The sequence below is a fragment of the Otolemur garnettii genome, unplaced genomic scaffold, assembly GCF_000181295.1.
Source record: "Otolemur garnettii isolate 467f Iridium unplaced genomic scaffold, OtoGar3 scaffold00049, whole genome shotgun sequence".
In the NCBI taxonomy this organism is placed as follows: Eukaryota; Metazoa; Chordata; class Mammalia; order Primates; family Galagidae; genus Otolemur; species Otolemur garnettii.
Window position 1 is genome coordinate 1,141,978 of NW_003852444.1, and position 17,863 is coordinate 1,159,840.

Below are 17,863 nucleotides of genomic sequence, written 5' to 3' on the forward strand. Positions count from 1 at the left end.
ACAGGCGCTCACCAACATGCCTGTCTAATTTTTATATTTTTCTTTATTGTGGAATTCAGGGTCTTGCTATGTTGCCTAGGCTGGTCTTGAACTCTTGGCCCCAATTGATCCTTCTGCCTCAGCTTCCCAGTGTTGAGATTACAGACATAAGCCACTGTGCATGGCCAAATTTTTCATTTCTAGCAGAAAAACTGAGTCCTATTTTTAAATCCTTCATAAACCAGAGAATCTTCATTTTATGGAAGGAGTTAGAATGGAACATCAGATGCCGGGGTTTTGATCAAATTGGTGTGAAGTTAATCAGTTGACATTTTTATGTTTCAGGGGGAAAAAAAAACAGAGCTCTCACAAAGTCCACACGTGTAGACCAAGCCGTTCAAAATGTCCTGACAGCTGATTGTAGCACAAAAAGCACTTAGTGTCCATAGTGTTTTAAATCCTAAAAACAAAACACCTGGGTTCTGTCCTGGAGCACCAACCCCCTGCGCTCCAAACACCTGTTTCAGTCTGGCCAGCCCTTCCACTCACTACTTCCTCCTCACTCAGCAGCAGAAGGAAGAGGCAAGAAGTACTTTTAAATTCTGATTTTGTTTTTATAAAGCAGGTAGGAAACATTCGATGAAGTAGGAATCAGAAAAATTCACCCTTGTGAGATCACTCCTAAGAGTCTCTTCTATTCTCGGAGAATCATACTGAGATATCAAACGGGTAGAAACATAATAACCAAACCCCAGCTGGCGAGTGCCTTCTGGTTTTACCTGCGAACCTCCTGGCCTCACACAGGCGTGTGCTCTGTCCAGCTTCCCTTTTATTGTGATTTCTTCCAGCTCACTTGTCAGCATTTGAGTGCAGCTAAGGACCCTCAAATCAGTACAGGACTTTGGGTTCATTAATCCTGAGGGTTGGAGAGATTCCGGGGGTGGGGGGTAGGGGGAGATAGACAACCCAGCGTTTGGGTTTCCTTCGTGACACCAGAAGTGGTTTTCCATGTTTCACGCAGAAGGGCCCCTGTGTTCCAAGCCCAAAGCACTACCCAAGACCTAGTCGCCAAGGCTGCAGGTGAGCCCAGCCAGGCCTCGGAGGGCCCCCCATGGTCTCGCTTCCCCGCCCCCGCCAGAGGAGACTCGCACCTGGCCCACAGCCCTCGCAGCTGCCCCACGCCCGAGCCCTGAGTCCTGGGCCGGCCTCGCCCCGGGGCTGCGGTGAGGGGGGCAGGCTCGGCGTCTCCCCAGGCGTGTTGGCCGCGCACCTGCAGGCCGGCCGCGCACCTGCGGGCTGGCGAGGCTTCATTAGGCAGCGACTGCGCAGCTGGGGGCGGTGGGAGTCCAGGCCATGGAGCCAACGGAGCAGCCCTGCGAGGAATCGCGGGGTGAGCAAGCGGGGCGTCTGCAGGGCCTGGCTTGGGTGGCTCCCAGAGTTGGGTGGCCTCTGGCCTGAGAGCCTCGGTAGGCAGAAGGTCTGGAGATGGGGTGGGTAGGGTTGGAAGAGGCCGCCCTCACCTCTCCCTGCTCTTTGGAGTTAGGTTCTCCTGGGAGCCCTTCTGTCTAGGTTCTGACGCCTGACCTCTTACAAATGAGGTAAATGGCTGGGGTGATCAGGTAGGTACTAGGTACCACGCACCTGGTTCATTACTGCTCTGCAAGCTCTCTGAAATGCGGGAACACTCCTTCCCCATCCCACCATCCGCCTTGCCCCATCACCCTATGGAGTCAGGCCTGCGCGCCCTCTTCACTGATTTCAGACACCCTCCTGAAAGTCGGGCCGAACCTTCTGAGAAGTAACCATAGCCGCGGTCCTTCCATCTTTCTTTACAGGTTGTTAGGAGTCATCACTTAAGACATTATCTCTCATTCAAGTTTCATTAAAATAACGATAGCTCTTAGTTCCTAGTGAACATCCATTTACAAATACTCTAGTTTAGTTGGAAATAATGAAGTAGTTGAGTGAGTTGGGAGGTGAAGGTGGAGGCAGCATTTGGTGGCCCTGGAAAGGCTCTGTATCAGAATATGTGCTCACTGTGCTGGGTGATCTTGGACAAATTACTGAACTTTCTAATCCTTTCTTCATCTGTTAGGAGATAGTAATAGTGCCTTTCTCACAGGGATTAAGGGCATACTCTGACCTTTGTGGGGTGCTCAGCTCCAAGCCCAGACATAATAAGGGCCTCACCAACCCCTGGGCTCAGAGAAAGGAAGAGAAAGATCAGGAAGGGTGAGGGGGTGGGTTGGGGAGTATGGCTAGTTCCATCTGGTCACTCCTTCCTTACCTGAAAAAGAGAGTGGCCTGGGAGTGAGCTTCTGTATTGCAGGGAGGAAGAGAAAACGGGTGTGCTTTTGGGAGAAATAGGGCACATATGGGGCAGAGGAGGGTTGGTGGAGACAAAGTGGGTTCTCTGGAAGGTGAGGTGCTGCCTACTTTAATGTCCTTGCTTGGGCTTCTGCAGAGGATCTAATCCTGCCTTTTCCTTTCTCCCAGTGAAAATTCCTATTCTGTAGCAGGAGCAGAATCTCAGTCAGTCTGTTTCCCTCTATCTTCCTAGTCTATACCTACCTGAAACATTATTCTTTAGAAATCCCCAAACAGATATCTGTCCCTCAAACTCATACCCTTGGTGTCCAGGGAAAAAGGAGCTCACCAGGAGTGATCACCCTCAAATTAGGAGGTACTGTAAGCTAAAACCTCTTAGTGCTGCATGCATTTGGTTTAATTTTTCAAAGCCATTGGGTTCTCTAATTTGATTCTCACAAAAGTCGAGTTAGGAAAATAAGCCTGGAATTATTAGCTCATTCATGAGGTTGGCAAAATAAAGCTTAAGATCAAACAAGTCGGTTGTAGAATAGGAAGCACACTTTCTCTTAGTCCAGGCTTTGCCTTCTCCTTGGTGCTAAGGTCAGTGGATGCTGGCTCCCCACAGGCCGGGAAGGAGGAAGCAAGGCCCTGGCTGCTGAGTTGTGGGGTTCAGCCGCTCATGCCAGTGATGCCCCACACAAGGATCCAGTACTCCCCTGCGCCATGTCAGGAGAGAAGACACCAGAGGTCTCCACAGGACTAACTGGCGCTCGTGCTGGGAGACTGTGGCAGCCACCCAGCTCCAGGGTGCTCCACAAAGATAGAACTCTGGCTACGCCTGGACCCCAGCCTCATGGGGAAAGTTGTTCCCTCCCAGGAGAGGTGAAGACAGGGGAAAAACCCTCTTCTCCAGTCTCTAGTAAGCAGAAAAAGCCTAATGCTGTGGCCTCAACATCATCTCCGGGTGTCTCTAACTCAGTCTGCACCCCACACAACCCAGTACCTTGTGGGTCAGGCCGGGGGCCCTGCCACCTAGCCAACCTTCTCAGCACTTTGGCCCAGAGCACCCAAAACACAGACCAGAAAAAGCGGCCCCCAGAAGTGACCTGCCAAGTTCGGAAAAAGACTCGAACCCTGTACCGCTCAGGTGAGATCTGAGAAATCTGGTGCCATCCTGGTAAAGGGGCCACACAGAGAATGTAGCCCTAGGACCCCAGAGGGATATGGTTAGTTCATATGTCACTTTGTCCTGGACCCTCTCTTGGGCTATGGCAGTGCCACCATCTCTGACCCTCAGAGGAGAAGTTTGAGTTATCTCACCAGAAAGTGAGGTTGGGACCAGGATAGAAGGGTAAGGACAGTAAAAATCACACAGATCTCTGCCATTATGCCCAAGAGCAAGAAGACCCAGCCCAGTGGGAAACTTAGCTGTGTAAGGTCCTGGGGAGGGCCCGGGTTGGGTACAGTGTCCCATCTGCTAGAGACACCTGGGGGCATCTCCTCTCCTGCCCTGGCAGTGGTGTTCTACTTTCTTGTGCAAGTTTCTTCTTCTTCCAGACCAGCTGGAGGAGCTGGAGAAAATATTCCAAGAAGACCACTATCCTGACAGTGACAAACGCCGGGAGATTGCGCAGACTGTGGGGGTCACCCCCCAGCGCATCATGGTAAAGGGGCTGGGCTGGCTGGTGGGGGGTGCAGAGGACCCCACGACTGGAATGCCCCAGTGGCAGAGGACTATGCTCAGTGGCAGCCTGACTAGGGCTTGGGTGCCGCTGTGCTTCTACCTGAGTCTGCAGTGCCACAGACTTTGGACAAGGAGAAGAGAAAGGCACCATGGAGGCCTGTTATAAAACCAACCTGACAGGGGCAACTGAAGCAAAGGGAAGTGACCCCCTAAAGTCCTATAGCTCACTGAGTGACAGTCGGCCCAAGTCTCTACCCTTTTTCTCAAATGATCTTCAAGTGCCTCTCCCCTATTAGGTGTGGTTCCAGAATCGCCGGGCCAAGTGGAGAAAAATGGAGAAACTAAATGGGAAAGAAAACAAGGACGGTTCTGCACCCCTGGCCCCTGGCCCTGCCAGTGGTCAGAGCAGGTGACAATGTCTCTTTGCATATCATCCCCATGGGTAGAAACAGGATCCAAGCTGGGATCCTTCAACCTGGGGGAGAGCGTTGAAAGGATGGGCTTGAGTCCAGGGGCTATTGGCTGCTACTTAGAGCCAGTTTGGCTGAGATGGGATTGAGAAGTTGCCAGAGCCTTTCAGGAGGCAAAGTTTTGGAGTCTGGTGGGGTTTTTTTTCCCCCTGAACTGGAGTCCAGTCTAAATCCAGAGACCACCAGAGCTTCAGTCTCCATTCTGTCTGCTTCTAGCTCTGCAGCCAAGCTCCTGCCTACTGTGCCCTCAGACCCAAAGCACGATCCTTTCCCTCAGGGGACACCTCTGGACACCTTTCCAGGTTAGCGCCTACCTTGGGAGAGTTAGTTGGGTAGAGTAGATGCTAAGAAGATAATGAAGACAGAGTGGCTTTGCTTGATAGCAGTGGGAGTGGCCAGAGCCCTCCAGTATAGCTGGTGGGACTGGTTCAAGCAGGGCTGGGCATTGCTCTAACACTCAGCAGTCCCAAACCTGCCTCGCCACATTCTTACCCCTGTAGCCCCTCTTTGTTTTCTGCCTTTCAGAGGCCCCCATGCTGCTGACTTCTGACCAGACTCTGGCTGCCACCCAACAGAGTGAGGGTGGTCAGAGGGTGGTGACCCCTCCGCTCTTCAGCCCCCCACCTGTTAGAAGGGCCAACTTTCCTTTTCCCCTTGGCCCTGTCCACACCTCCCCACCGATGCCTTTGCTGATGGATGTCCCTGGTCCTGACGGAAGCCACAAGGATGGCCCATGTGGGTCCTGGGGGACGAGGTATGCAATCTAAGGCTCATGTTATCTTGGGGTGGGCATAAGGGGAGAAAAGGTAAGTAGACTCTGGGAGGGGAAAAGCTTAACTGAGAGGAGCAAAAAACAGTATATAAGATGGGAATAGAGAGATCAGTGGGTTTAGGGTGGGAGCCATCTAAGATATCAAAGCATGTCTCAGGAAGAGGAGGAGGCAGATGTGGTGCGCAAGCCTGGGGTCACCATGGAGATGGCAGGAGGGAGGGACGCCCCTGTGCTATACCAAACACTCCTCTGTCCTTCGCAGCATCACTATACCACCTCCCTGCTCATTTTTGGAGGATCTGGAGCCCCAGGATTACCAGCAGAGCAACCAGCCAGGCCCATGCCCACTGCCCCAGGGCCCTCAGAGTCGACGGTTTCAGCCCCCACAGCCCCAGTTCCCATCCCTCCCTTATTTCCCCTACTCTGGGCCCAGCTCCCTGCCACTCCCGCTGCCAGAAGCGTCTCTCTTTACATTTCCCTGTGGCTCTGGTGGGGGCACGTCACAGGGATATTGCCCAGGCTTCCCGTCAGGGCAGATGCTGCTGCAGCCACCTGCTGGGAATATGGGTGAGTTGGGACTGGACATGGAAGGGCCCCTTTGTGCTTAAAGAAGGGGAGAAGGACAGGGAGCCCCATGATGTGGAGGGCAGGCTGCAGCAGGGCATGGGGGCCCCCTACTGCTCTTTATTAAGCTCTTCTTTGAATTTCTTGGAGGCTGCAAAGCAAAGTAAAAACCAGCAGGAGAGCTTTGGGGTTTGACAGTAGGGAAACTGAGGCTAGAAGTCCTGCTTGGCCAGTTACCAGCTAGAGTTTGGTGAGGATTAGGAACAGGTGAGTGAGAATACTTGGCACAGGTGTGGGCCCTGCATTAGTCCTCTGCTGACCCACTGGGACCTCTGAAATCCCAGAAGCATCCATCTAATTAAGACTAAATTCTAACAGAAGGGGATGAAGGACATGTCCAGGTGGTCCTGGTCTCCTTGCTGCCTGTGTGGACAGGGTTATCCACTGTGCTGATGTTGCCAAACCACAGGACCTTGAGTCTGGGGACATGTCTGGTCCTGAAAGGAGAGCCCAGTGGTGTTGGTGTTTCATTCACCCAGACTTGCCCGGGGGTCTTACTGTTTTTCTGTGGATGGGGGATGCTGATCTGTCTCAGAACACACTGAGTATGTGGTAGTCCTGTCCAGTAATTCCTTTCCTCCTGGACCCCATAGGCACGATCTCCTGGACTGACCCCTGTATGCCAGAGCTGCCTTTCTCTGCTTCATTCTGCCCACAAAGCCTGGGACATCCCCCTGGAGGAGATGGCTACTTCTCTGATCTATTTTCGGCTCCCTTTGCTCAGACAACGAGTAGGCAGCTGTCACCAGGACTCACCCAGCTGCCTGAAGGGGCCAGACCAGGAACTGGTCCCTTACTCAGCAAGGTACAAGGAGAGCAGCCCACTGCTTCCCTGGGGCAGCCCTCGGCACTGGCAGAGGCCAGAGAAGGCAACAGGAGCAGCCAAGTGTCCTAGCTGCGAGTTCGCAGAGTGAAGAGAGACGCCTCGGTGGGACAGGGCGGGGCCCGTGCAGAGGACCAGTGACTAAAGTGTTTGAAAGTCTGTGGACTGTGTTGCCTGGGGTGGGAGGTTAATGTCTTCTCTCCCCCACCCCCTGTACAGACTTGTCTTGATGGATGTTGATTTGAGGAGGAGGAGGGCTGGCCCTTCCTTCTCTCTACACCCCTAAAGAAAAAGGGTGACCTGTGTTACTTCTGAACATTGTATCAGGTTTTGTTTGTTTCCTGTCCTTGCTAAACAAATGAGGCAGAGTGTCCAGTGTAACAGTAAACTGGTCCCACCTTGGGTTTTTCTCATGCTGAGTGAGAACTCTGTTCCTTCCACACAGCTGACCAGCTGTGGGATGTAATCCTGTCCTTGGGCGAGGTCTCCATTGGGCATGATCCCATGAAGTCTGGTATCTTCCCTGGGCCCATCTCTCCTGCCGAAGAAGGAATTGGGTATCTTGTGCTTTTCCTTTGGTTCTGCCGTTTAACTACGTTCTATTCCTAGACCCAGACTAAACCTGAGCAAACCTGAGTCTAGGCCTCACTGAAATGTGGGCCCCAAGGATAGGATCACAAGAGAAGTCTTAGGATATTTGAGGTCAAGTCTCTAGTATTGTGAACTGTGATTTATTTTCCCAAAGCGTTTATGTTTTTTGTGGAAGTGCAGGGAGGGAGGAGGAGTGAGGGGTAGGAAGCACCTAGAATGGGACGGCAAGTAGTTCCCACCTGTACAGGAGTAGGGCCATGGCACCCCCAGGAAAAAGGCACCCCTCTGTCTCCCTGCCCCAGCTTGCAGAGGCAGCAAAAGACAAGGCACGATGCTGGACACCTTGATTATCTCCTAACTGATCACTTGCCGTTTCTTACTTGACTCTCACCTATAGACTACAGTTCACCACCACCGTGTTTATGGTCACCCTTGGAGTTTGGGTGCTAATCTGGGAAGCTCTGGTGGCAGCTTGAGGTGTGGGGTATGAGGAGAGGAGGGAATGAGAGAGACTTTTTAAACACAGATCGAGTATGCCCCCTTGTCATCTGGACCAGCAGCTCAGAAATGAACGGGCGTGAGGGGGATGGGCCCATGTACACCTCCCTCCTGTTCCATTGCACAGACTGGTTTGCATCCACATGGAGCAGGAAGAGCTTCTATCCTCATGGCGAATCAAATTAGGCCAATGATAAAAAGGCAATGAAGGAGGAAACATCAGCTAGACCTTCCTGGTTCGATGCTTCAGGTCCTGCTTCAGTGTGTTAAGGGACAGAGGGACAATGAGAGGAGTGTAGACAACCAATCTTTATAAAAAGGGAAGAGGGCTGGTGCCAGAGAGATAGCAAAACATCAACTGGGAGAGAGAAGGAAATAACCATAGAAGAAAATATATCTTAAAATAAGTTTAGATAGCAGAGAAAAAGGGCACAGATCTGGAGATTGGGGGGGAAGGGGCCTGAGGGTCTAAGGTAGTGATTTTCAACTGGTGTGCCATAGGAAATTTTTAAAGATTGTTCATTATTTTTGAAGTTCAAAGCACAGTAAGCATATTCTTTTTTTACTTTTTTTTTGATCAGCATAATTTAAGTGTGCCACAGTTTAACTGTAGGTTCAAAGTGTGCCATGAGTTAGATTGAAAAACACTGCTCTAAAGCAAGAAATCACAGATCACAAGGAAATGAATTGAGGAGTAGACAGGTGCCAGGTGGAATGGGAAATTGAATTATAAGGAAGGAGAGAAAGCTAATGGCATGGAAAGATGAATAGGAAGCGAGAAAAAGTCAGAAAACAGTCATAAAGGTCGATATTCTTCCAACACACAAAGAAGAGGAATGATTGGGGATTAGAGTGATGGACTGAAAAGTTAGGAAGACATGTGCAAGCTAATGGGAAAATTACTCAGAGGACACAAGTCCACCAGGGGTGCACTTGAACAGGAGGGTGCGAGAGAAGATGAGAGAGTGGGCTGGTGGGATATGAGTAGGCCAAGGAGATGTGTGGGGAAGAGGTGGAGGGAGGATAAGAAGGAATTTGGGGAGCAGGTGAAAAGGCAGCAGGATGATGTGGTCAAGTAGAAACACGAGAGGATTCGGGAAAAGAAGGTAAGACAAGCGTGGGGAGAACAGGCGCTTGAGGGGAGCAGCTGCAGAGAGGACAGTGAAAGGGTTCTGGCCACAGGAAGACAGATGGTCACTCTCAAGTCTGCCCTCTGTAGGGGGCAGCAGGTTCATCTCACCCCTGGGAGAGTTAGGGATTGCTGTGGTCCTAACAGATGAGCACATTTCTAATGAGGAAAACAGAATAGATGGAACAGACTTAGATGGTCTGAATTATATCCATGAGGACAATTTTCTTTTTTTTTTTTTTTGAGACAGATTCTCACTATGTCACCCTCAATAGAGTGCTGTAGCATCATAGCTCACAGTAATCTCCAACTCTTGGCCTTAAGTGATTCTCTTGCTTCAGCTTCCTAAGTAGCTGGGACTTCAGACACCTGTCACAACACCCAGCTATTTTTTGTTGTAGTTGTCATTGTTAGCAGGTCTGGGCTGGGTTCAAACCCTCTAGCCTGGGTATGTGTGGCTGGCACCCTAACCACTGACTTACAGGCACGGAGCCACACAATGGAATTTTTAAAGAGGTCTAAAGAAATACCTCATTGGAAGTTGAATGCTGGGAGAGGGAATACACTTATAAACTAGTCTACCCCAATTGTAGGTCCTATCTCTTAGGCATAGGGCTAAGATGTTCATTTACTTCAATGACAGATCTAAGATAGTTTTGTGGGTAGGTTGAGAAGCAGCAGCAAGTTTTGTTAACTTTAAATTTTTACAGCTGCTATCTCCTGGGATCAAATTACTATCTGATTAAATGACTTAAGATGTGGAAATTGTACAGGAAAACATCTGACACACAAAGTACGATAAATGCTAACACCATTCCTCTTCTCCTAACCAGTGTTTTGCAGCTTTGATTTGATCTATTTAGGGGCATACTTAAGGCAACCCCACATCTGATGGCTGTATACTACCCAATACAGCTGATTCTTGACCATGGTTTTGAACTGGGAGGGTCCACCTTTTTTGCAAACTTTTTTTTTTTGTCTCTCTCTTTACATACATATATATATATATATATATATATACACCTACACACACACACACACATATATATATATATATATATATATACACACATATATATATTTTTTGTTTTGTTTTCTTTAAGACACAGGGTCTTGCTCTGTTATCCAGGCTGGAATGCAGTGGCATAATCACAGCTTGCTGCAGTCTAGAATTCCTGGGTTCTAGCCATCCTCCTGCCTAAGCTTCCCAAAGTGCTTGGATTACAAGTACAAGCCACCAGGCCCAGTCTGTGAAAATATTTTTCAACCAAACATACATTCAAAGAATGCCATTCACAGCACGTGAAACCCCCACCCCCCACAAAGGGCCATCTTAGTTATACTCATGAGTTACACACTCATGTTCATGTATCCGTTTGGGTTTTACTGACCAATAGTCTTAACAGCTCTGGTCTAGTATTCTAACCATCACTTCTTATTGCCACTCAAGGATTGTAATAGCCAGGCTTCAATATCCTTAATTTAGGAATCAGGCTGTATACGTTGAAATATGACATGTCTTACGATATATAACTGAGTCTTTAATACATTTCACATTCTTCTTTTTATTTGCCATAAGCCCCTTGAAATGGGCAACCTAAAATCAGACATGGGGTGGGAGACTATAATTTTCTGTTCCAATAACCACCAGAGCATTTTGTTGTTTTTAGAGTACCACAGGGAAACTGGATGTTTTCTCATTCAACTGGTAACTGATGAGGCTCTGGCCATGCAGTATTAGTAGCACCTTTCTATGGAGCACATACAGTATCTAAAACCAAGAACTGAAGGGTGGTCACCTGTAAGATCTGTGCTTACATGCAACTCTTAGATAAAAAGTGTTAGGCTAACTAAGACTTGAGTTAATTGAGAATTAAAAATGAATGATAAGACTAAACAAAGGGAAAATGGTGGAAACCTCTTGGAAGCATAAGAATCTAGAGGTAGAAAAAACTTACAGGCTGCCGAGTTCAAGGTCCTGACACGCAGGAATCCCCTCCATCCCACCATTGGTGGCGCATCATTCAACCTCATTTTCCAGGGCAGGGCCGGCCAGGGGTTGAGGCTAACTCTTTTACATGAGAGCCTATAGAATTTTTAACAGTTTTATTTTAAAGTTCTTCATTCTCCAAGGAGGAAATCAATACCTACTTTAATTGATTTGAAGTTTGTTTTCCAAGTGCTACAAAGAATAAATCACAAAATCAAAGGAGTATGTGTCTTTTTTCAAAACCTTTTCTTCTCTAGGTGATGGTGGGAGCTCTTTCTGCTGGCCCTTGTGTAGCCTGGTCACCAGACTCGTCAACACCCTGGAGTTTGTTGAAGTTTCTTCTAGGAGTGGTGTCAGAATTGAAGCTCTCTTTGAGTGTGGTCTGATCAGCTGGTAGAGCTGTTATCTCCAGCAAACAGGATATTCTCCCAGTGGTCTCTCTATTTCAAAAGCATTATTATTATTTATTTTTTGTGTGCTACCAGTTCATATCTTTGGTTCAAAACTTTAGGTCATTTTAATAGAGAATGTTTTAAAGCCAGTTGACTCCGATTTTGTACTTGAAGAACTGACATTTCTTATCTAAGTACATAAACATTTATATAGCCTGCTCAGTTTTACTTTGTTAGTTTTAGTCCATTATTGGGCTTTTTAATATAGTTTGGAATCTTCATATAATAGCTATTTTTTGCAATTTTGTTCTTTCTGCGAATTTAATCAATATATTCTGTTTCTTTTATAGTCAAATCATCATGTCTTTGGATATGGGTAAATACAGGATTCTGGCATCCCTTCTTGAAAATACTTTACTAATGGACGCTGTCTTCAGGAGCAAGTTAAACTAGCTACAAATCTTCCTTACCTGTTTTGTCCTCCTTCCAGAAGAATTTTAAGGGAAAACTTCTGTATCACTCAATAAAAACATATTCCCTGTATAGTACTCTGATAATTTAGTATCCCTCTAAACCTAACTACAAAATGATTGAGATTAGTTTGGCATGGCTTATACTTAAGGAACACTTGTTGTTTTTCACGGTTTTAAAAAAACCTAAATGTTCACAAACCATTTTTTCAATAGTCTGTTACACAAGTCTAAAAGAATTTCGCATTAAATTTATTCTCCTTTAGTTTCTATAAAACATCCCTTTAAAAATTAGGATATCTGCCTCAATTAAGTCTTAGAGACCTTTCCCTGTTTTGTACTAGAAAAAAATACAGGATTATTTAAGCCAGCTGTAAGACTTCTGTTTGGGTTTTAAGTCTTTTTTGTTTGTTTGTTTTTGACTTTTGTCCAAACCTTTAAATTTCTATAATGGTTTCCTTTCTTTGAGAAGACAGTCTGAAATAAGAATCAAGTGCTTCTGTGTTCTTGGTATTAGATGCTGATATGATGTCTGCCTGGAAGAGGATATTTGTCTTTGCTCATCCTGTTCCAAGTTTGGCTTTTTATTATCCTGGTTACTGTGTGACAGTGTGACTGTCAGTGTAGTTGGCCTTTGGCATTTTTGCACCACAGAGTTTCTTCCAGGCCTCACTTTTTGAGATACTATCCTTGGAATTCCTGGGTGTGCCTCCTGTAAACCTTTGTATCTTTTCATCCCCCCAACCTCTGAGCCTGCCTGTGTAGCAACATTGTTACCTTTTGGACGACTTCCTGCGTTACAGGTTGTAATGATCTGAAATTACATCTGTAGAATTTCATTTCTGAAGATTCCACATCCCTCTGAGCCATCTTCATTGGAAGAATCTTAAAACTTCTTACAGGTAGCTCTAGATTTTGCTTTGTTTTTGTGAGGCAAGAGGGAGAAACTGGAGACGCACAGTCAGGCACTTCTCCTCTTAGACTATGAGGCTTGGGCCTTGCTCCTTCCTGCCCTGCCCCCAGCCCCCATGTCCTCCTCCCCTAGCAGGGGACATTGCAGTTGGCCTGCAAGGACAGAATCTGTCCTTCCAAACTTCAGAGCTCCTTGTAAACTCCTCCAGTTTTTGCTCTCACTACAAAGATATTTCCACTAGATGGCAATCTACCACCAGTTTCACTATGGCCCTGAACTAGTCTGGTTGTTTACAATAAGGAAGTCATGTGAATTCTTTCACAAGTCTTTCTCCAAAAAGCTACAGGGCCCCCATCCTGTTCAAAGTTATTAAAGTCATTTGGGTTGTGGCTTGGTTTGCCAGCTAAAACATAGTATGTCTAGTTAAATTTGAATTTCACATAAACAACAAATCTGTGTGTGTGTATAGACATATGTGTGTGTGTGTATGTAAGTATGTTCCCTGCACTATTGGGGTATCCTGTATTTTGATTAGCTAAATCTGGAAAATCCTACCTGTAGCTATTTATTAAGGATATCTGTATCCATGTTAGCATCACGATTCAGAGATGGGCCCAGAGTTGGTCTTTATGTCTTACCCAGATTTCTTGTTCATAGGCAGTCCTGGGATCATTACTGGCATTCTCATAGCTGCCTTGCCCTACCACCTCCCCAACCCTGTTTGTATAGGGCCTACAATTGTCCAAGAAAATACAGTACAACCCCCATAGCTGGTCACCTCCCTACACGACCACCTTCATAAGTTGACCTAAGTTTCACTGAGCAGACATGCACCACATGTGCGTATCAGTACAGTATGCCTACTTTCCTATGGTGGCCACCTCCAGACACTGGCCAGTTTGTTATAGTCTCTTGGGTAGTCAATCTACAGGTTCTACTGTAATTTCCTTTCATGTTCTACAACTTCTTTGGTTCCCATTATATTTTCTGTTCTTGTAAACTATATATTTTATATCAGTTACTTAGATAATTTTACAAGATAGTCCATTAAAATGTATTTTTAAATGTCTATTAAGCACCATTTACATAAATGGAACACAGATTGGAAACAGGCTACAAAGGACAATTTGGCCTTTGTTGATTCCACCTTAAGTCTTAAATGGTCTTGATTAGTTAAGAGCAAATCTGATCCCCCAGAAGCGATGATCTCCTTCATTCACCCAGAAGTGGTGTCATGTGAGTCCAGAGGGACAGTCTGGAGATTTAGCATCCTTATATTTGTAGTCGAGTTCATCCAGTTCTTTCACAAATACGTTTTTATTTGAGTTTAACAAAGCCCTGAGAAATAAGGACAGATATTCATTCCATCATTCAGTGGGGGATTTATGGGCACTGACAGTACTGGGTGAACACGAAGAGAAACATAGTATCTTTTCAGCTCTTAGGAACTGCTAGTCTCACTGGGGAGTCTGACAACACACATGACCAGTTAGAAGACAGAGAGAGAATGCTTGGCAGGGCCCTCCTGAGAACAGCATGGGGGGAGCCCGCCGGGGAGCAGCCACCTGTGCTGGGGCAGGTGAGCAAGCTTCAGAGTCTCAGGCCTCAGAGCCAGCTCAAAAAGGAAGAGTAAAATTCAGATAAGCAGAGAAGGGAGGATGGGGTATTTCAGGCAGAAATCATAGTTGAGTGTGAACACTGAGACTGGAGAGCTGGTGAGGGAGAAGTTCAGAGTGGTCAGGCCTGGGTGGCGGGGGCTGCGGTGGAAGACAAGGATGTGTGGGAGGTGGGGAGGCTGACTTTGTGCCTGGGTGTTTGGCTGCACACTTTGGGCCAACATTATTTTTTAACTGTGTTTTATCAGCTTTAGTGCTAGAGGTAAAAACTACATAGACAGAATACTACGGAGACAGAATAGCAATGTCTTTCAAGTTATGAAAATTGCCTGTAGTTTACTTAGCTGACCCCTCACTCTACCTCATCCTATACTCCTCTCAGGGAAAGGAATTATAACCATTCAAGTCTTGGCCTGAACAGGGAAGACAAACATATAATTGCCAACCTAGCCACAGCCTAGTGGGCCAACAGTTTTAACACATGGACCTTACTTGCCCAAATTTGTGCTTTAGCAAGATGAACAAAGAGTGAGACTGAAAGATTTAGAGAGGAGATGCAAGGACAAGTCCAAGGCTACGGCATTGACCTGAGAGATGCGTAGAGTAAGGCAGAGCCAAGAGAGAGAAGGGAACAGTCTTGAGCAATATTTAAGAGTGAGAATCGACATGAGAGAGTTAATTGACAGAAATGGGGAGGAAGGGAAGAGAATAAAGATTGTGCTAAGAAATGCTATAATTGAGAAAAAATAGTGCAGAGGAAGCACATTTGGGGGAAAAGAGAAGAGGGCTTTATTTTTTCTACATATGTTGAGGCCTAAGGTCCTGTGTGGGGAGAAGAGGATGGAACTAGGGTCTGTAGGAGAGATGAGGACTGAAGGTTGCTATGAAGCTTATTCAGCACAGAAAACACCAGTTGCAGTCAAGAGACCCCATGACATTGCCAGGCACAGGAAGAAAAGTGTCCTTAGCACACACTCACTGTTTCCTACAGATGACACCAACATAGGGAAGGGGCATGAGACGGAAAAAAATGTGGCATTGAGATTGTTTAGGGGTGGCCTGAGAATTGTGGTTGAAGAGGTGCTGGGTCAGGAAAGAATCAGAGCCTGAAAGGGGCTGTGAGTCCTGGAGGGGAAGCCGGACCCGCAGGTGTGCAAATCAAGAGGTCATTGTCCAACTATGAAAAGCAAGAAACTGAGGTTTAGATGATTTCCTAGAAACTCCTTAATCAAGTCTAGACAGAGGTCTTTGGGGTTTGTTTCATTGGCCACTTTCTCAAATGCGGGTAACAGTGTCTTGCTTTGTGAATCCCAATGTATCATTCAAAAAACCAAAAGAACCTTAACAGCTAAAAGCCCATTAATGACAGCCAATTTTGTGTGCCTGTATGTTTTACAAGACCATTAGGAGCTAGAATAGCTTACTTACTTAACCCAGAAATTGATCCTCAGGCAAAATATTAATGATGGTGATAACTATTTATTTAGCATTTATCTGGCTCCCTGCCAGGTCATTTCATTTCACAACTACCCTATAAAGTATTATCCACTTGACAGGTGAAAATATGAGAGTCAGAGAGGTTTAAATATTTGCCCAAAGTTGTAAAAGAAATACATTTTGGATGGGATTTAAATCCCTACTAGGACGTGCCAACTTCAATAAACAATGTCAACTGACAGTTTCAGAGGAACATAATACAGAAAGTCAGAAGGCTGGCAGGGAGGACATGTCATGAAACAATGAGTGTAAACTAAATTAGATTTAGAATCAAATCCTTCTATAGGCTCTAGGTCCGTGTTTAAATAATTTAAGCATAATTCAATACTATCTAGTTTGATTTGAAAGAAACAGGAAAAAAAAGAAAGGAAAAAAAAATAGGAACATTGGGGTGGCATGGAAGAGGAAGGAAGAGAATAGTCACCAAAGGGAAGAGGAAGCAAACTGTTGCAAAGTTGGGGAGACAAAAGGAATGTGTGGAGAGAGCAGGTAAGGAGGGATGTGCAGGTGTGCACAGTTGCCGCGTGTGAGGGAGGAGGGACGAGCTTGGTCCAGTAGGAGAGAGGGACGGAGGAGGCCACTTAGGGGACTGTGATGGATGTCCTGCTGTGACAAGCCTTTCTATCTGGTAGATAATGACAGGGGTACAGAGTATAAAATGAAATTTGAGATAATGGAACACTTCCAGAAAGACTGTGAGTGAAAAGAGCAGGGGTAGATAGACAGGTCGGGGAGTCATTCTAGCATCCAGGAGTGAGGCGTCAGGATCCGAATAGTGACAGGGAAGTAAGTGGGAAGGAATCGATCATGTGAGCAATGCCATGAATAAAGCAGCACAGAGCCACGGTGCCGGTGGGGAGGAGAGAATGTCAGGCTGATCCCCGTGTTAGGGCCCGGACACCTGGGAGTAAGCTTTACACAAGGTGGAAGCCCACAGCACAAGCGGCTTCTGCCTCTGCATCATGGCAGCTCCCTCGCCTCACTTCATCTTTGTTCTGTAGCTTTCACGTTTTGTTTGTTTCTTCCTCTCACTGTCCTGGCAGGCTGCCTCTGTGCATTCCTCCTGCCATAGTTTTATTACCTGAGAATGGAATTTCCACCCACAGAGATTCCATGGGCCTTTCTGGGACACCTTCACTCTCTTGGTTTTATGTCTCCCCTTCCAGCTAATCAACTGCAATGCCCCCTCTAACTCCTGGACCCGTGACCCAGTCTAGACTCTTGTAGCCCACCAGGGATGTAACCCTGTTTGTCAGAGGCCCCTTCTTCTGAGCGACCAGCCACAGCAAGCGTTCCCATTCGCTTTCACCTCATGGCCTCACATAGAACACATTGTTCATTTTGCTTTGACTTTTTGGTTATTTCCTATAACTGCAAATCATCTGAATTGGTGAAATCAGACACATTTTCATATGTTCCCAGGACCATAGTTAAAGATAACTGTCAAATATTTTACATGAAAATCTTGGCTCGGTGCCTGTAGCTCAGCGGCTAAGGCGCCAACCACATACACTAGAGCTGGCAGATTTGAATCCAGCCCAGGCCTGCTAGACAGCAGTGACAACTACAACCAAAAAACAGCTGGGCGTTGTGACAGGCGCCTGAGGTCCCAGCTACTTGGGAGGCTGAGGCAAGAGAATCACTTAAGCTCAAGAGTTTGAGGTTGCTGTGAGCTGTGACGACACTGCAGTCAACAGAGGGTGGTAGCTTGAGACTGTCTCAAAATAAAAAAAGAAAAAAAAAAGAAAATCTCCTTTTTTGTCTCCCCCCCCCTTTATTTGTTAATGTCAGTACCATTTTATTTTGGGAGGAAGACTTGTCTTTCTGTATAAACTCTCTCTCTAACATCCTTTTGTACTCCTCTCTCCCAAATCGAGTCATCTACACACGTGCATTCTCTCTCCCTCTCTCTCCCTCAACCTTTCACTACTGGACTTTTCAGTTCTCTAAGCTCTGCTTGTGCAAGGATAATAATTGCTGCAAAAACCTCCATTCTTCTTTCCAGCCCATTCCCTGGTCACGCTTAATTTTATCACCCCCCAAATTCCCGAAGTCTGACTACCACCACCTCCTCCTCCTCTTTAAAAAATATTCTGTCTACTTAT

At 46.6% G+C, this 17,863-nt stretch overlaps 1 protein-coding gene across 1 annotated transcript; it reads left to right on the top strand.

Moving 5' to 3' along the window:
- The first annotated feature begins 3,012 nt into the window (after positions 1-3,012).
- NOBOX (NOBOX oogenesis homeobox) lies at positions 3,013-6,734 on the top strand. Its single transcript, XM_003791616.1, has 7 exons — positions 3,013-3,436; positions 3,847-4,055; positions 4,270-4,382; positions 4,660-4,745; positions 4,969-5,197; positions 5,478-5,782; positions 6,433-6,734. The coding sequence occupies exons 1-7, from the start codon at positions 3,013-3,015 to the stop codon at positions 6,732-6,734; spliced, it is 1,668 nt and encodes a 555-aa protein (XP_003791664.1).
- Positions 6,735-17,863: the final 11,129 nt, after the last annotated feature.